The sequence below is a fragment of the Melozone crissalis genome, unplaced genomic scaffold (genome assembly GCF_028551555.1).
Source record: "Melozone crissalis strain CALT ecotype California unplaced genomic scaffold, PUWL_Pcris_2 ptg000034l_1, whole genome shotgun sequence".
Classification (NCBI taxonomy): domain Eukaryota; kingdom Metazoa; phylum Chordata; class Aves; order Passeriformes; family Passerellidae; genus Melozone; species Melozone crissalis.
In genome coordinates this window covers 17,165,623-17,184,789 of record NW_026535812.1, presented here as the reverse complement: position 1 = coordinate 17,184,789, position 19,167 = coordinate 17,165,623, and the positions used below count along the sequence as shown (strand labels likewise).

The window sequence follows — 19,167 nt, the reverse complement described above, 5'->3', positions numbered from 1 at the left end:
GCTGTCTGGACACGACAGACACCAGCAGCTTCTGTGGATGCTTGTGGGGGGGCATGTCCCTCCACAGCAAGGGAGGCACCAAACCCATTTCAGCCTGGCCTTGCTCCATATCACACCAAGACAGATCCCATATGGAAAGGAAACAGTTCGCGAGCGAAGCATGGATGGGCTGAATGTCAAAGCATGGGAAATACAGCTTAGGGTACGTGCAATCCAGGCACATCATACCCTCTTTGAAACTCACTCTCCCATTGTTATTTAACATCCTGAAGTTTCAGCCAGAGACTCCCATCCGCGCCCCAAACTGGCCTGGGTATGGCTGGGAAGAAGAAAGGGAGCTTGAAATGAACTGTGGAAAGATTTAAGTGCTCTAACTGCTGCTTTCCAATACAATTTTCCACTTGGGGCAGGGGAAGGGAAGGAGGAAAGCCTGACAGTAGTTTAAAGCCAGTCACAATTGTGACAGGTTCTTCTTTTCCATTTCCAACCAGCTCACAGGCAGGAGGAGCACTTTAACTTCCATTAATTATCACAGCCTTATTCCAGCCCAGGGTTTCAGAGCAGCAGTGGCAAACTCTTAGGACCTGTGAGGAGCAGGTCCTGCCTCAAAGTGTGCTACACTACTCAGTGCACTAAAACTCTATAATTCATGGAACCAAAAGCTACTGCAACTCTTCCTAGAGTACCTCAGTTTGCAGCTACTGAAGGCAGTACAAGGGCATCTCCTGTAGGCAGCACCAGTTCTGTCAGAGAAGAGGATCACACAAACAACTTCTTGCACTCCAGACTCTGAGAACAGGTTAACAGCCATTTAACAGATGGATCTCTTGCACACCCAAGCTGTACACACAGAAAAAAAGGAGATTAACAGAGGAGTAGATTACTTCTGTCTCCTCCCTGGCTACCAGAGACTCCTGTTGTAACTCTACCACCACGTGAAGTTTATGGCATTTATCAGTACTGATCACTGGATACACAGCCTCAAAGTGCAGGCGTGGTGTTTAGGGAGACGCAGGCAGCTCAAACACACAGTCCTCGTGCAACTGGGGCAAAACTCTTATGAAATATTGCTACGTGGTTTCTCCCACTTCTTGGCTTCATTGCAAACTATCAAAGAACATTATTTAAAAATAGCTGTAACAGAGATGTGCCTGTGCAGGGACTAAGATGCCCTAGCTCTGCATTTCAGCCCATGCTGCCCCCTGTCCCTTCCTGCTCCTCTGCCAACAGGGCTGATCCATCCTCAGCTGGTCTTCCCTGCTGAGACCCAGTCCCTGTTTCTACCCACTCCCAGCACCCAGCTGCAGGTACCATCCCCTCATGCTCACTGATGACAAGATGTGCCATTCTCCCTTCCCCAGCTGATACCAGACCTTTCCAGAACTGCCCCCCCTGACACTCACAGGTATTTTGGCACTGAGTAATGAAAGGAGGGAGATGCTGTTGCTGCTGCTGGATGCAGCCAGACCTGCTTCCCAGGGACCCCACAGTCACCCCAGCAGATGCTGGTGAGCATGAGGGATTCAGGTGCTTCATGGCTCTGAGTGGAAAATGAGCCCAGCCACAAGCACCGTTTCCCTGCCTGCACCACCTGAACAGCTGATCCCTCCAGCTGTGGCAAATCTACCAGTCTGGAGCAGGTGAGGGGCAAGCCTACATCTGCATGGACACATGCAAAAGGAGGAAGGAGGACTGACTATGAATTCAAATTTAGAATGACTGGGATGGTTCACACAGCAGCTCCACATTCAGCTCTGAGTCACACAGGATCCAGCCTGGGGAGCAATTACTGGTGCACAAAAGCTCTTGAGCTGCAACAAAAGAATGGCAAGGAGCTTCTCATCAAAACCCCTTGAAATCTTTATCTTGCTCACTTAGGCTTGGGAGGATACTTCCTTCTGCTAAGAGAAGTGAAGCCTCAGCAGAGCATTTGGGATGCTGGAGAGGAAATGTCCAGTCAGGGGTGAGCAGCAGCCACTGCAGCACAGCAGCAATGACAGCCCTGACAACATCATCCCATTCCCATGCCAGCACTTAAGACTACAGGAACTACACTCCATTAGGAACAAGCTGTTCCCTAATTCAGTCCTCCTGACTCCTCTGTTAAAACATTTTCCTGAAACTGTGTAGGACTTTGACTAAGCAAATGCACTTTGGCATCTGAATTCAGCCCTCTAGCTGCCAGTGCATTACCCCCTGCAAGCCCAGCCTGGGCTACTGAGAGCCACATGGCAAGAGGAAATTCCCAAACCACAGCCTGCTCCCAAATCAGGTCTGCAGCACCAAGGAGCTCCCCACACTTCAACCCTCCTCCCTGCATCCTCACACACAGATGAGCTTTTTACTCTACAAACCTCACAGACTGCTCTAGGACTGAAAGGGAATTACATTAGAGCAAGCACACGCCCAGCTGTTCATTTTGTATGTGCTGACAGTCTCGTTTTGACTCCACTTTCTACGTTTAAGGTGTTAATGGGAACCTTGATGCATTTCAGAGGGAACGTGCACAGATAGAAGACAGATGCATGAGGCTAAAACCTGGCTCCCAGATTTCATATCAAATGCTGGATTTGTTTATATCCATATGATGCAATCTCCATAAAAGCAATCAACTACCACCAAAAGGAGATGTTTCAATATCTGCACAGCCTTCACACACTAGGCATTAGGTTTGCTTTTATGATGCAGAATAATATAATGGATTTCTTCGACAAGTTCCCAAATGCTGTTATTAAGTGTTGCTTCTCTAATAAAATATGCTGCAACATACAGCAGTACATGATGTGGCATTTACACAAGCCTTTTCTCCATATAGGACTTGCTGGCTTTTAACAAATCTGTCTTTTCTATACACTACAGAAGCACAAGATGAGTAATTATGTTCTCTGCTTAATAATGTTTTTGCACTGGCCAATTTAACAGCTAATCTCCACAAACCTATGAGATAGTCCCCCAGCAGCTACATTTGCATGTTGTAATCAAGTCTTGCTATTAAATCATACTTTGCAACAATAGCTGAGCTGTCAACGACAAGCAGCAGCTCTCGGCTCTTGCACTGGCACCATGCAGGCAAAAGCCCTGGATAAATACGCACAAAGCCTCACTGCTCTGCCAGCTAGGAGAGCACCCCTTTGCACTTTTGGGAGCTTGGAAATGGCTAAACCCATGACAGATCTCAGGACAAGCATCCTTTCTCTCATTCAGCTCTCTGGTCAGTCAGCTTGCAAGCTGTTTTCTCCAGGCCTGCCTGCTGCTCTCTGCAGTGATGCAAAGCCAAGCTGGTTTGGCTGTGGTGTGCTCTGTCATACTTCTCTGACTGCTTTTTATGGTGTCCTTAAAAACTGAGCATACTGTGTGCAACAGAGAGTTCCCTTTGCAGCAAAGGTCCTGCCTTGGCTGCGTGGGCAGAGCAGCTTGTGCAGCCAAGCTGTGATCAGAGCACTGCACCCTTCAGGGTTAGCCATGCTCCTTGAAAACGCCCTGGCTGATTTTCCAGTTTCTTTGCTGTCCTTGTTGATCACAGTGCAGCAAGAGGACCAGAACCAGTTCAGTTAAATGTCCCTGTTAGTGTCATCACAGTTTGGATGAATAGCTGGTGTGACACACACATTAAACACATGTTTGATCTTCCTCCACTGGCTTTGACCAGGGACTGATCCCCTGCTCTGCACTTCCCATTTGCCCTCACAAAAGCTCATCCCCAAAGAGACCCACACAAACTCCAGCTTAGCCCAGCACCATATTCCTGCTCCTGTACGTTCACTGAAGCAATGTGTCCCTTCTCCTCTGCTTTCCCACAACCTCAGTTTTCTCTCAGTGACTGTAAATATCTGAGTGACCTGAGTGTATCTGTCAAAGAACAGCACCAAGAGGCAATTCCTCTGAATTCCTGCAGCAAACATGACTGCTCTGGTCCAGGCTGTTACTGGTGCCAAAAACTCTTGCTCTGAACCAGATTCTGACTCTCTGCAAAATGCTGCAAATGTGCAATAAATAGCATAGTCCTTTTGAATCCTGTCTTTTGCAGTACCTTTACCAGAGGCAGAATTTCAACACAGCAACGTGGATCAGCCCCAGCCTGGCCACATCGATGATGTCTTTCTGTCCTAATGATTCTTCCTAGGCATTAGCACAACATTTATTTCTACCTTGCCCTGTTCTTCCCATTTATCCACAAATCTGACAAGGTCTCCTTCCTTTTAAAACACAGAGAAAGGAGAATTTCTCACTGGAATAGGCTCACTCTGTGAAAGCAGAAAGATCAATCTAGATTCAATCTGTCTCACTAATTGTTGGAGGCTGGAACTGACCTGGGCCTGGCCTGGCTGTGAGTGAGCGTGTGAGCACAGGCAGCCTGCTCCCAGCTTCTCCTGCTTTATGCTGCAAACAAGTCACACCAGACTTCTTTGTGCATGGTGGACCCTGTCTGCTCCTGTTACCTGGACCCTTGTGCCCAGCCACATGTCACCAGGCAGTGCCTGTCTGCCAACAAGACTGCAAATGAACACTGAGCTTAAATAAAGCATGAAGCACTCCTTAAGGATGACTTTATCCTCACCTTATTTTAGGTCCTATTTTACCACAAAGTCCCTCCCAGGAGTACTTCCAGAGGGGCTAAGCCAGTGTGGTCTTCCTTGAAAGTCAGGACAACTGCATGTGTAGCTGATCACTAAATTGATTATGTTGAGATGAGCAGAGTTTGCATCAACTCTTTTACTACATCAGATTGTTTAACCTGGACTGTCTCAGCAAAATGAGATTATGCCAGAGATGCAACATGTACAAGAGCTGTGCTAGGGCTGGTTTTCACCACAGGGATGGTTGATGAGCAGTCGAGATGTCGGTCTCTGCTCAGCTCAGTGGAGACGGAAAGAAATATCTGTGAGCAGCCCAGAGGCAGGCAAGAGCTCTGCTGTACAAGGCAGGAGTGAGCAGCGATCTGATCAGCCAGAGATGTACAGGAACAGTTCATCACTGCTGTGCTCAAGTGTCAAAGTTACTGGAGGAGCTGAAGGGCAGAGAGCAATGAAAGTAGGAGGGAAAGTGGGGGATGCTGCACTGCTTAGCTCACCAGGCCAGTGCCCAGAGTAGTGTGGCCATGCAGAAGCAGGAAAGCCAGACAAGACCTGAGCCAGGCTAAAACCCAGGCTGGGCTCTGCACCTGTCTGTACCAGCCAAACACCATGTGCAGGTAATCGTGCCCACAGCAGCAGAGCTTTGCAAAAACTGAGAGTTGAGTGGCAATGATAAAAGTTCACTTTTTTTCTATTCCCTTCTTTTTGATGATGGCAACGTGCTTTATAAATGCTAATAAAAAAGCCCCCAAGGATTCTTGAAGGATTCTTGCTCCTTTTTGCTCTACAGAGGGTGGTGGAGCAGAAAACAGAAAACGTGACTTGCCAGAGACCATGCAAGGAACAGCCTCTGAGTTGGGAGCTGACCATGGAGCTCCCACCCCATGTGAGCTGGTGAGGGGTCCAGTGGGATCAACAGAGAACTGGACATTCCCAGAGGCAGAAAAAGCTTGCAGCACATCTTGGCCAGTAATGAGGCTGCTCATTTAAGAGTGCTGCATTTCAGATGAGACAGGTGAAGGACACAAAATTTAAGATGTTCAAAGCTGTTCTGAGGTATTTCAAACCAACTTCCATTAAAATTAATGGAAACATTAATGCAAAGTACACTCAAATCCTCAAGCAGGTTCTTTTCAAGCAAGATCTTTCCATTAACTTGAAAGGAAGTTGTGCCCAAATCCTCTTACATTGCTGGGAACATCTGAGACAGGCAAAGTCAGGTTCCAAATCCATTAGGCTCCAGACTGAGTAATAAATGGCCAGTTGAAAGAGGTGAAAGTGCTAAGCTGTGAGAGGAACCCCACTCAGGGTGACCTTGAGTGAGGGGCTGAGCACACAAAACATGCATGTGACTTGGAGTTCCTTTTTTCAGGAATGGAGAAGAAGTAGGGAGGTGTGGAGAGAGTGGAATCCATTGCCAGACTGATGTAGCTGCTCTGAACCATGGAAAAAAAAAATATTGAAAAAGCAGCAGGACCAAGAACAACACTCAGCAGTAGCTGGAAAAATAGAACTGGGACCTTAGCTGCTCAGGAGAGGGTAAGAAGAGATAGTTCCACTCCCACCCTCTAATTTGTGAGGACGTCATTTCAATAAGGTTCATGGAATGCCCAACTCAGCAGAGTATATGGAGAGAGGAGTAGTGTCAGTGCAAAATTGGTCTTTTACACTAACACAGAGCAATGTGTCAGGGATTTAAGACTGGAAGGATTATTTCACCAGCTGATGCTGTGTGCCTGGACGCCTTTAGGTAGCTACTACTCCATTAAAAAAACTTGCAGGGTCTAAAACACATTCCAGAAGCATTTGTCCTTGAAAGAGAATTCACTGTTCCTCTCTTGGCCCAATTTCCCAGTTAATCTCTCTTGCCTTTCAAATGTGTGCTTTATTTCTAATCTGAACCCTTCAGCTTTCAGCCAGTAGCTCTTTATGAGAGAGCAGTCCCAGCTGGCTGACAATCCACTGGGTTACTTCAGCTCACACTGCCCATGCCCTGGGGAACCTGCACAGACCACAGAGGTCCTGCCCATGGCAACCCAAAACCCTGGCTCCCTCTGGGCAGAAAGCACAAATCCAACAGCAGGATGTTGAGCAGGAATGGCAGGTTTATCCCCAAGCAGAACATCCCTCCTCACAGCCAGCTCCAAGTACTCAGGATTCCCTTCATCACCTTTGGTCTTACCCCACTGTCTGTCCTTGCAAGGAACTCTCCATCCTTTGTATCAAAGCACCTCCTGACAAAGCAAAAGAAGGCAGCATATCCTCTCACCCACTGTCCCAGCTTGTAACATCCCAGGGTGGCCAAAAAACATGCTACTGGCAGAGAAGTCACTCTGCACTCTGCCTATACATTCAGTGACACAGAGACCAGGCTAAAACAAGGACTCCATTTCCCTAATCATTTAGAAAAGGACATGCCTAGAAATCCTACTGGGAGAGGGATAGCTAGGGGGTTTGGTGATTTTTCTAGCCAGATCCCAGCTCAGGAGAGTGCCTTCCTTGACACAAAATCAATTCTGCAGCTTGGGTTCATGATGAAATTGAGAGGTGCCTCTTGTGGAGGGATGATTATTCATTCTTTCTCACGTCACATCTGTCCTCTCCCATGTTCATAAGGGCTAATCACAGACTCATCCAATTCAGGGCTGCTAAGAAACCCATATGCACAGGCTGGCAATTCAAGCCCAGATATAGCTCACTGCCTTGAGCATTAGTCAGACACATACAGGCCAGGGAAATGGTGCCGAAATGCCTCTGAGGGCTGTAAAACATATTGTTAAACAAATGGATGTGTAAACAGAGCTCTGGGATGACACATGGAGACAGCAGCTCTGACTCAATTACAACTGCAGCTGATGGTCTCACCTACCTGACTGCCACCAAATACCCAGACACCTAACACTGACACAAGGAGGTTTTACAGCTCCTTTCCGAGCAAACACTGAAACAGGTAAGATAACAAACTCCTTTGATTCAGTCTAGGGAGAGAAGAGAGGTCCCACACTCACTGGGATTTAAGAGCCCAGTCCTTCCTGCCTCTTGTGGGTGGGAGTACACACTGACTGCTCTGGAACCCTGATGAGGATTTAAAGAGGGCTACTGGTCACTGTGGGATACTGTGTAAGTCCCCAAAAAAGCTTCAAACATTTGTTTGTAAGGGATAAGTTTATGTTCAAATCCCATCTGCCTGCTCAAGAAGAAGGCAGGTTTCCTTGATCACCTTTTCTATTTGCATCCTCCTCATTGCACTGACACTCCAAGGATTTGGCAGTTACTATTTCTACAGCTCTGATGGACTGGAAAACTATTATTAAGCAGCAGGGTGGCAGGAGGAGACAGATCTGTGTCAAGAAAAGCAGCTATGTAGTACCTGGGCAGAGCCTTTTGCAATAGTCCTTTTACCCCAGCTAGGAATGGCCACAGGGCCCCTCTGGAAGGAAAGAACAACTCTCTGCTCCTCAAAGTCTCAAGTGACAAAGGCTGCTTTGCAGCTTATGTCCCAACAGCCTGTGGAGGTGCAAGACAGAAAACCCAGCTCATCCCTTAGGCAGGAAGGATTCCATATCTTTCAGTTTTAAAGGTCAACCTCCAGACTTATTCTCCTGGACAATTTACCCTTCACTGAACCAATGCCAAAACCAGGAGGACTGGTTTATCTCCATGTACAGTGACAGAATAATTCACCAGCCTTGCTGGCAAACTCCAATGCTCGCCCTCTGGCAGATGAAGGGAGTACTTGTGTAAAGTTTAGTGTCAACAGTGAAACAGAAAACAACACATGGTATCAAAAGAAAAATTCCAATGTGCCATCCTATCTTTTTTTTTTCCTGGCAATTGCAATGATTTTGTTTTGTTCTGAAATCTAAACAAAGCATTTCACAAGTTTCAGGTGAATAACTGCTGCAAGAAAGCATCTGTCCAAGCCTGTGATGTCAAGGGACATGTACATGGATTCTCCCCATGAAATTCCAGTCCACCTCAAAAGACAAACAGGAGAAGATGCCACTTTCAGAGACTTCTCTAGCCCTGCAAGTTGGAGTGAGGCAGAACACGATCACTAACTGGGAAATCAGATGCCACCAGGGGAGTTCCTTTGCACCAACAGAAGCAGTGCTGATTCACTGGGATGCGTACCATGAAACAACCATGTAATAACGCAGGTCAGACACCCAGGGACTGTGTGAGCTGTGCAGCAGCTCCTTGTGCAAACAACCCACTCTGCAAGACCCAATTTCTCAAAAGGAGCAAAAACACGGTAAGCCTGCCAGCTCATTGCAGAACAACCAGGTCCATGCTAAAGTCCAACACACGAGCTGTACACCTGGGAAGTATCCCTGAAAACAAACCAGCAGCTGTGTCAGCTGCTGTACATATTTTCTTCCTAGCACTGCCAGTCAATATCTCTTCTAGCAAAAAAGAATAAACTCCAAACAATTCTGCTTTGCTTTGTCAGTAAAAACAAACCCTCCCAAACCTCGACACAAACTCTGTTTACACCAAAACTGCTGCAGTCCTGAATAGGAGCAATAAATGGAGTGAGCTAAAGTGTTAGTGACAAATAACCCATTCAAACGATTCCAGCATAATTATAGGTTGGCTCTCTTGATGTCACATTGGGTACATCACTGCAGATATTACATTCACCTTATGAAAAGATTGCACAGAACAGCTCAGTTGGTAACCCAAACAGCATTATGTATCATGAGTCTGTCAGCATCAGGAGTGCATGCACCCTGGCATTTGAAGTCCTGGTGTTTCAAGTGATAATCCAATGTACCAGACATCACTGATCTCTATATAAAAGGGGGCACCACTTTTCCTTTCAACTGGAGCTGTTTTTCACTTCTCATTCTGAAGAGTTGTGTGGTGCTGCCCGCAAGTGGCTACACTGCACAGCAGCTCAATCTGCAGCACTCTGGGTCCCCAGAGAGAAGAAGTGATCAATACTCCAATGCTGCTTTTGTATGAGGTCTCTAAGTGCTTCCATGCAAGATGCTGCTCCTCTGGGTTTTGAAATTACTCTGAAGAGAATGTGAAAGTCCCCACTGCAAATTCATAATCCTGACACAAACTGCAGCTGCTGTACAGAATTAAAATGAAATTCATTGGTGAGCTGCAAGCTGGTCTATTGGCAAAGGTGGAATCTGGGATGTGGGGAAGGGACCTCAAAAACAGACCCAAACCTCAACCCTGAGGGAGCAGGAAAATCATATTAGAGAAGTACCAGCTAGGGACAAGGAAGTGTCATACTTGACAGGGATTTACACCTCTCGGGTGGGTCTGGGATGGCAGAGACCCTGAGCACTGCCTCATCTGAGAAAGGTGGCAGTAATCAGTGTTGGGAGGGAAGACAAAGGCATTTGAAGGATCAGACTTGCTGTGGGTAGATGGGCAGAGCCTAGAAGGTCTCCAGAGAAGCATCTGGATAGTGATGGTGAGTGCAGAGAACAGATTGCATTTTCTATTTCTTGGATTCAGCCAAAAGACACTGGACTTCCTGTAATTAATTTCTTCCAGGGGGATTTGGAATTGGCTTTGGCTCTTCCTGCACACAGGCTGGAAGAAGTCTCTCATGCTGAGCTGTAACCTTTAGGACCTCATCCTTCCTGCTGCCTGCAGCCCACAGGAGCAGGACCAGGCACACTGGGCAGGCTGGCTTCAGAGTGGGCAGCTGGAGCTTCCTCAGCACAGCCCATAACACATTCCTGGATCAGGGCCTTGGTGAGGGCATGTTGTAAGACAGGATTCATGAGCCATGGTGGGTGTGAATGAACTTGATGGTCTTTTACTGCCTGGCTGGGTTTTGCAATTGGATCCTGTGCAGGATCAGAGAAATCCAGCCTGTGTCAAGTGGCAGTGAAAGAAAGCCAGTCCCACTGTCAACACCTGATATGTGCCGTGTCAACACCTGACAGGACGCCTAGCAGGGCTGTCCCCTCCTTGATGTCACTGCTCCAGGGCCATCTGAGGGGTGACAGTATGCTCCTGTTCCAAGTGTCACCCAGCACCCGTCACTGTCTGTCTCTGTGTCACAGCACAGTGCTCCCCTCACAGGACCTGGGGCTCTGGCCACCACACTGACTGATCTCCATTAGGGAGAATTTAAGCAAAAATGGCTCAAAAATGAGAAAGCACATTGCTTGCTTCTGTCAGGTCAAGCCACTTCCTCCGGGGCCAGGAAGGACTGACAAGCTGGAAAGGAGTGGATGCCCAGGGGATGAAAACACCTAGGTCTGAGCAGGAGGAAGAGGAGAGAGGAGAAGTGATGTCCCCTGGTCTCACCCCTGTGACTGCAGGAGCAGTAACAGCTCTGTTCCTCCATACAGCTCCAAGCTGCCACTGGGACTATCAAGTGCCACTGGATACCTATCTATTATAGCAGGGGTTGGAAGGGCAGTGAAAGCAGCTGGGGCCTCAGCACCTCTTTTGCTCTCAATCCAAGGCTTCCAAGACTTCCAAGGTTCTGCTGAGTCCGGTCCACCCAAAGTGCTTGGCACCCAAGGTGGCACTGTGCCCATGAATGTTCCTGCAGACAGGCAGGCAACACACAGCTGACTGGAGGAGGAACATATCCTTGGAAGGGTTTTATCATTTTAAAGGGAACAAATTCCAATTGATTGCCCTTGTAAGAGCCTGCATGGTACTTGCACTTCTAGCCTAATCAATAGAAATTTTAATTGCTCTGGTAATTACACTTTCAGCAATGCTGCAGTCCTTTGTTCTCCAAGTGGGAGACCAATATCCGCTGTTCTCCGGTGGCCCCATCTGGCTGCAGCCTGGAACAGCATTTGCCACTTGCAGGGGAGGGGACATTCCATCAGTAACCAGGGTGACACCAAGCCTTGACACACACAGCCCGGCTGGTGCAGATCTCTGGGGCACAGGGTGCACTCCCCAGGTCAGAATGGGTTTCTGCCAGAATCACCTCAGTCACTTCAGCTTTCTCCTGTTAAAGCTGCTGCTCAAGAGCTTCACACATCTGCATGCCTGCCATAAGTTTTTCCCTGGAGCAGGTCCCAGGTCTGATGCTTTGCTGAGGGCACTGGGCTCTAGGGTGCACATTTTCATGCATAAGCTTGCAGTGTGTCACCAGTATTTCTTCTCTGGGCTGTAAATGGTTCCAAAATAGAATGTAGACACCAAGGTTATGTTGCTTTAGCTTCTGACTACATCTTCAGCAGGCAGAGGAACTGTTCCCCCCTGAGTCCTGATGGGTACTGTTAAAGCCTGACTGCACTTGGGAGAACACAGGCTTTACAAGTTACCCGGGAAAATTACTATAATGAAGAACCATCGTGACAAGTGCCATGTTACTGTATGGACATCAGATTAACCCTATGGCAGGCCCAGTGCTTCAGAAGAACAGTCTCTGCTTTGCTGAGCAGGAGCCACATCTGGTGCTTCCCAACACTATTCAAATTTAAAGTTCTTGTGCTTGGTTCCAGAACCAAGCACATGTTCAGCTCAAGGGTGTTTTACCTGCGAGAACACGTCAGCTGTAGCACAGACCTTCACGCTTCAGCTCCCCAGCCCAGGACTGCCAGAAGCACTGGGCTGCACACAGGGTTTGGGGGGGCTAAGCGTGTGTGCAAACCTAGCAAGGCTCTCCCTGGGAAATGGGATCCTGCTCCCCACAGCCTGGCCAAGCAAGCTATGAAATACAAAGTACTGCATGAAGGTGTAATTGCAGTGTGGATCTGTCAGGCACACACAGAGTCTGGATTTACTTGCAATCGCACTCATCCTGCCCACAATGTATTTTTTCAAGCCATGATGCTGGCTGGCATGGCCCAGGGTGGCTCAGCTCCCATGCCTGCCAGAATTGCAGGACACAGCCATACATCTCTCAATCAACAGCTGTTAATGTGACACAGCTACTTTGTCACACACTGGGCCTCTCACAGCTAACAGCAAGGTTTCCAAGAAGAATTGCTACTGGCCTTAGCACTTAAACAAAACAGTTCTACTCATGTCCCTGGAGTTTCCTCAAACAATGGCAGAAAACACCCACTGGAGCCTGAGGAGAGGAGGGTCCGTGGCAGAAAAACCACAGCTGCTGATTTTTGAGATATACACCACACAATTAGAAACACCGGTCTATAAACATCCTCAACAAAGCCTATCAGGTCTGGGGGGAGTTCTTTTCCTCACTTTTCATTGTGTGCCACTGCCTTTAAGACCCTCAAAAACAGAGGCTCCTCCCTTGGTGATTTTATGCTTTGGTGCTGAACTGCACGTTGCCCTGAGAGCTTGGTGGTGCTGGAGACACCAACTCTGCCCACACAAGGCTCTGGGCCTGGGATACTTGGGATGGGACCATGTACCATGGGTGCTAATCACCCACCCACAGGCAGGAAGGAGTCTGCCACAAATGACCTCCCTTCCTGTTTAAATATTAAGATTTCTCAGCTAAGACCCTGCTCTGTGCATTTGCAGATGTCCCTCCTCCTCACTGGGACTGCTCTTGTTGGCCTTTCTGAGAAGATCTAATTACAGGCTGTTCTGTTCATTGACAATTTCATATACTCTCGTTTTTTAGGTTAACTTGAATAACTGGCAAGAAGCAGAACTCCATGGGTGGAGTAACAGGCCATGGATTTATGACATGCTGGTATTCAGGGCGAACACAGAAATATCCTGAACTCTGCTGCTGCTGTCAATTTGATAATGAGAATGTGATTTGAAATAAAAACATCTTGGGTGCCAATTCACTACAGCAGCTAGTAAAAATAGGCAGAATACCTAGAAACAGAGGACTCTGTGCTCTAAACACATCCAAAGCTTGAATATCATATAGTATCTTACAAAAACAGAGCACGTGGCTGCACTGGGGCTATGGTACCTCACAGGCCATTCAGTGAACCCCTGCATGAGCCTCAGCAGAGAGAACAGGATGCTCTGTAAGTCCAGCTAAGCACAGGTGAGGGCTCTGCTTTCAAGTGCTCTGCAGCCTTTGGGTGCTTTCCCCCAGGCCATGCTCCCAGAGTTACCCCAACAGTGTAGAGTGTGAATTGCAAACACCCCTGGGCAAAGCCTGGGTGAGCTCTGTCAAAGCTCGAGGTACCCAAGAGCAGGCCTTTTAGACAAATAAAAGCAGCTTTTAAAAGCTAGAGAAAAAAAAAACAAACAAGGGGCTGCAGGGCCTCGTGCATTTTAAAGAATCTGGCCTTTACAGGAGTGTTCCCAGTTTCAGGTCAAGCCTGGGGTCTTCTTTAATCTACTTTTAAGTGGTACAAGCAGTTGAAGCAGTTGTGGTCCCTTTGCCAGGAGGCAGGGCAGTCTCCTTTCACTGCACCTTCCCGTGTTTGCTGTGTGTAATCTTCCACAGGACTTACCTGTTGCTGTCTCGGTACTGATAGATATAACAGCCCTGAGGCATCCCACTCTCCTGGTCCAAGGCAAACGAGAGCTTCATCTGCACACAGGAGAAGGGGTGTGGGACAACGAAGAGAGAGAGAAAGAGGGAAAAAAAAAGCAACATTTTAGGCTCTTGATAATTACAGCAACTTCAAGCAAGGCTTGTGGGAGAAAGCTTAACTCACCAAGGCTGACACGCAAACACCGTGGCCTGGAACATACTGTGGGGTTCCAAACCTCAGGGAAAAGTCACATGCATTGCAGAAACCTCTTGCTTTTTCCACCCTTTGTTACTATAAAGTGTTCGTGGTTCCTCTGAAATGCACGGGTTGTAACAGCTGAGCTCTCCAAACCCACCCACACACAGCACCCTCAGCAGCGCGGCTGCGGTTCCCCTCAGACACTGCGCAAACGACTTTCTCCAGCGGCAGCTGCAGTTCCCACGAGCCTTTCTCTGAAAACCTTCCCGGCTCCATCTCGTTCCTCCAGTGCATTAGAACAGAGGAGAAACCACAGAGGGAAAGGTGACAGATTTTTCCTTCTGTGCAGAGTTATTAAAGAGCTGTTAGAAGGGTTTGCAGTTTGGATCCGCCTCCGGCAGCAGGCTATAATGGGACCTGGAAGCTGCTTTGGTTGCAGCTCCAAGAAGGCATTCAGCAAGGGTTTTTGGATTTCAAACACAGCTTGTTTTATTAAGGGGGAAAAATTAATCCTCTTTCAACAAGCAGCAGAATGGTTCTGTGGGGAGACTTTTTTGCTGAAAATGTCTTCAGTGATTTTATACACTGAGCTGCCTAGAAAACAGCATGGAATGAGTTCTGCAACAGCCCTGCACATCCAAGCAGGTCCTCATTACCCTGGGGAAGGCTGCTGGTCCCCAGGTCAATGTCCCACCACTCTCACAGCCATGACCCCTGGGTTCACCTAAAGAGCTGCAGACCTTGACCAGGAGCCAGCAGGGAGGGTAAGAGGGGCAGCATCCTTCAGAGAAGGTAGCTGCCAGTCTTCATGCGTATTTTTGGGGTCACAGAGATTACTATCAGCAGGGCTGTTGCCGGTGCTGGATTGTGCAGGACTCCTGAAACGGTCTGGGAAGATCACCACAAGGGCTAGAAGTCAAAGGAGGTTTGTTATGATGAGCCTGACCTTTTTAAGCAAAGAAACGAGGAGAGCAGTGTTGAGCCACTGCATTTGATCACAGACTCCTCTCCTCTGGGCTCCAAGAAAATTGCCAACTCAAATTAATGGCTTATTCAGGAATGAACACAGAATTAAAACATCTTTCTCCTCTAGGCTGTAAAGAAACCCTGTGTGCTGAATCACTAGATGATGCACTGATTTTCCCTTCCCTAAAGAGTAGCAAAGTCACACACTGTGCTCTCACTGACCCAAATAAAACTGCATGCCAAGAAATCATTGAAAAATTCACCACCTTGAACACTGAGTTAAGAACCAAGTACTAGGCTGAGGCCAAATTCAGCTGAGCTGCCTTGACTTCCACAGCCCTACCAGTGTAAGGCACTCTGAAACACAAGCTTGTGAACACCACAGAACATGAGTGCCCATGGTACACACATCACATTTATAGCACTGTCAAGACAGCGAGCTCTTAACACTCTCCACAGCTCCCCTTCTTGCAAGCCCTGACCTTGCACCAAGCAAGGTCACTCAGAGCCACTCTGGAGAGCAATGTTCATGGCAGGACAGCAGGCCTGGCTGGGGGTGCTGCTTCTGGCCAAGACCCATGAAGCCTGGCTGTGGATCCAGCCTCTCCAGATGCTATGATGGCTCATGGCAGCTACCACATGGGAGCAGGAGGTCAGCAAGAAACAAAGGAACCTCCCCCAGGGAGACAAGCAATCACCTTGCTGGCCATATGTGCTCCATAAGCAGAGTCCCTGGTGTGGGGAACTGAAGGAGGAAATGGGAACTGCTTAAAGCCGTTTTTTCTGGGCTAGGTTTTCCAAAGCTTTCCTGCTGGAATATTAGGAAGCATCTCTGAGTCCAAAGGGACAGCAATTATCGCAGACACCGATCCACCAGATCCTTTTCTCTGTGGAAAAGGCACTGCACCACAGAATCAGTGGAGATGAAGCAAAAAAAGGAAGTGCAAAATTTGGCAAAATTGTGACTTTGGCAACTTCCAACAATAACTTTGATCAGGACAAACTCAGGAGTGCCTGAATCTCTTTCTTGCAGCTCTCAGCAAAGTGGGCTCTGGGGTGGCACTAACTGAGCATCTCTGGTTATAGCTCACCTGGGCTCTGGGTGCCCAGCAGAGCTCAAGGGTGGAACCACCTCTGTGCAAGGACACAAATCCAGGGGGAGGGAAGAAAGGAAGGAAGGAAAAAGGCTGGGAAGGAAAACAGCCTTGTTTTCACAGGCTGCTAGGGAAAGCCTTGGGGCTATCAGGTATGGGAAGGTGACCTTTCCACTATCTGGGGGGGACGAGATCCCATGAAACCTGCCTACCCCAAAAGGAAAGATCACAGTTCCCAAAGATAACGGGTTTTCAACTTTCTGTTATTTTAATCCTCCTTTGTCTGCTCATGATATTCCAGACAAATAAAACACACCCTACTTGGCAGGCTCAGCCATCTCTGCATCATCTACCAGTGCCAGCAAGGCCTGGATGGTGGGGACTATACATGGCCTGGCCATCTGGGTCAATGCTGTCAGGCAAGAGGACGTTGCCATCATCCACAGTGACAAGAGGACCACACTCAGAGAAAGGTCAGGGTCAGGCTGTCACACAGAGAGGTGTGTAACTAAAGGTCTGTCCCAGCAACCAAAGCTCAAGGCAGCTGTCACTGATTCACAGCCCATGCTTTTCTGCAGATCTGCCCTGTTCATGCACTGTCATGGTCAGCCAGAAGGGGTAAGAGGGGACCTGTGCTTGTCACCAGGAGTCCTTACAGACCCCAAATGAACAGTCAAGCTCTGACTGTGCAGCCACCAGCAATGGTCTGGCTGCCTTTGCTCCTTTGGTGGTATTTGGCCTCTGCAGAGAGCACAAAGCCCTCAGGCAAAACTCATCACAGCAGGTAAGGCAGCTAGGGAAGGACTAGCTATGCAGGGAGCACACTGGGAATGCAGAAACTACAAGCTTACTGCTAAGCTTAACAAGGCTGTCCACACCCACTGAACATCTTGCAGTTGGGTCCTCTCTGGCACTGGAGCTTCGGGAGAGCTCCACTGGCCAGACTCTGTCACTTCTGCACTGCCCTGCTCACTGTAAAGGCACTCATGCTCCCCAGCACATCAGTGCTTTGGAAGGTCAGCACAGATTTTTTCTCTCATGCTATACTTAATCTATGAATCTAATCTGTGGCCTGCTGCCACAGACTTCTGAAAACAAAACTCAAGTGTCCTTTCCCAGCTCTCTGCACCCCTACAGCACTGCTTCTCTCTGGTCCTATCTTCTCCAGAAGATGCCCTTTCCTTTTGCCTTCACCCACTACACACAAAACCTCTGGTTACTTCTGAATCACAGAAGGCTGCAGGGCAAGGCTGGGACAAATGTCAAGAGCTGGTTGACCACTTCATCATTCTTCTGACTTTTGCTGCAGCAAGGTCACGAGACATCCAGAACCTCCTGCATACAAAAAGCCCTACAATCCAGCAGCCTTTTGCAATTACCCCTCTGGCACAGCTTTAACTCTTAACCAATTTGACAACATTGCTCCAACACCACATTGCTGCTTTGAAGCTCCTTTTTGTGTGTCACCGTTCCTTGTCAGAAGGGCCTTGCTGTAAAGCCAGAAAACAAGCCAATACCACAGCACAGGGAAAGGCACTGCTCCCAAAAATATTGCATTTTATACCTGCAGGGGCAATCGGGGACTGAAGTATCTTAGAGAAATGCAATTGCAGGGTGACCCCCATCACAAGGGAGGTTCATCAGATCAAGGGATCTTCACCATTAGACATATGAAATAATTTCATTTTACAAAACTCTGCTGTGCTTCCCTGGGAGAGGAGGGGGAGAGCAAATTTCCAGTGCTGAACTGTGGTGTGATTTGGCTTGCACTGCCCCCTTTGGTAGTGCAGCCCTGGAGCTCACATGCTAATAAAGATCCCTTTCCACTCCAGTGGTTCTGCACATAAAGGAGCGTTCGGCATGGTGTGTGCATGAACTCAGTGGGGAGCTGGAAGGCAGCCATGCTGAGAACAGAGTGCTGCCTACCAGGAGAGCCCCATCAATAATTGAGACGTCAGAGGCACAGGGAGGTGTGTGAATAAGAGCTGTCAAAAGGAGTAATTTGAGTCTCTTTGGATACAGTGATGGATAGGCTCACTTGTCACCAGACACAACTGCAATACACCCGAACAGAAGAGCAGGAGAGCACTGAAATTCAAAGGGGCTGGGGCAGGTTGTTTGATGGGCAGGATGCTGCTGACTCCATGGATGGGAGTATCTCTTTTAAGGCACCAAGCAGGTGTGAGCACACTATCCTGTGACTGGTCAATGGAGTAAGAGAATGTACTCACAGCACACAGAAGCCCTCACAGATCCTTGGTGCGGTTTGGTGGCACGTACTGCAAGCTCAAGGTGAAGGCAATGCCACCTCCTTGAGGAAAGCCACCTTAAGGAAAGGCATCTCCTGAGCTCACATAACACTTGTGTGCACATAACACTTGTTTGTACAATTACTCCACTCTTCGGATGAGTAACATGCTCCCACTCTCTATCCCTACATCCTTAAGCCAAGGATGCAGCTGGCTGACAGCAGCAGGATGCTACTTGTTCCCCCATCTGCAGACACTGATGTGCTTCATCTGCACCCAAAGCTCCCATCCCACCCTCAGCAGAGGTGAGCAGACACTAAACCAGTGCACAGATATGAGACACCAGTGAAGGAGAGAAGCAGCTGCCCCTCAGTGCACTCTGTGCTGCCTGAGCCCAGAGGGGATCCCATGCCCTGCTCAGGCAGACAGGCCTTGGTGACAGTGTCAGGGAAGCTCCCCACATCTTGTGGCTTCTTCCACCAAGGCTAAGAAGAGACTTTTAGAGAGAGTGAACAGTGCTTCACATCATCATGGACTTCCAGACTTGCCTGGGTGTTGGTGCAGCCAGCAGCCATCCTCATTTTAAAGAGTGCTTTAGACCTGCAGCAGCTGGGGGCTCGGTCATGCGATAAAGCCTGGTAGCTCAAAATAAAAGAGCATGAGGAGCACTCCTGGCTACTGAAACACTGCCAGTCCCTATATTGACCTGACTGGGCAAATTCTGCAT

The 19,167-nt window shown here is 48.3% G+C and overlaps 1 protein-coding gene across 2 annotated transcripts in view; it reads right to left on the bottom strand.

The window, feature by feature from the left end:
• Positions 1–19,167, bottom strand: part of DIS3L2 (DIS3 like 3'-5' exoribonuclease 2) — a 180,633-nt gene that overhangs the window by 23,107 nt on the left and 138,359 nt on the right. For both annotated transcript variants that reach the window (XM_054282520.1, XM_054282521.1), the window contains one exon: positions 13,910–13,989. In XM_054282520.1, coding sequence (XP_054138495.1) covers positions 13,910–13,989 — 80 coding nt within the window. The remainder of the gene's footprint in view (positions 1–13,909; positions 13,990–19,167) is intronic.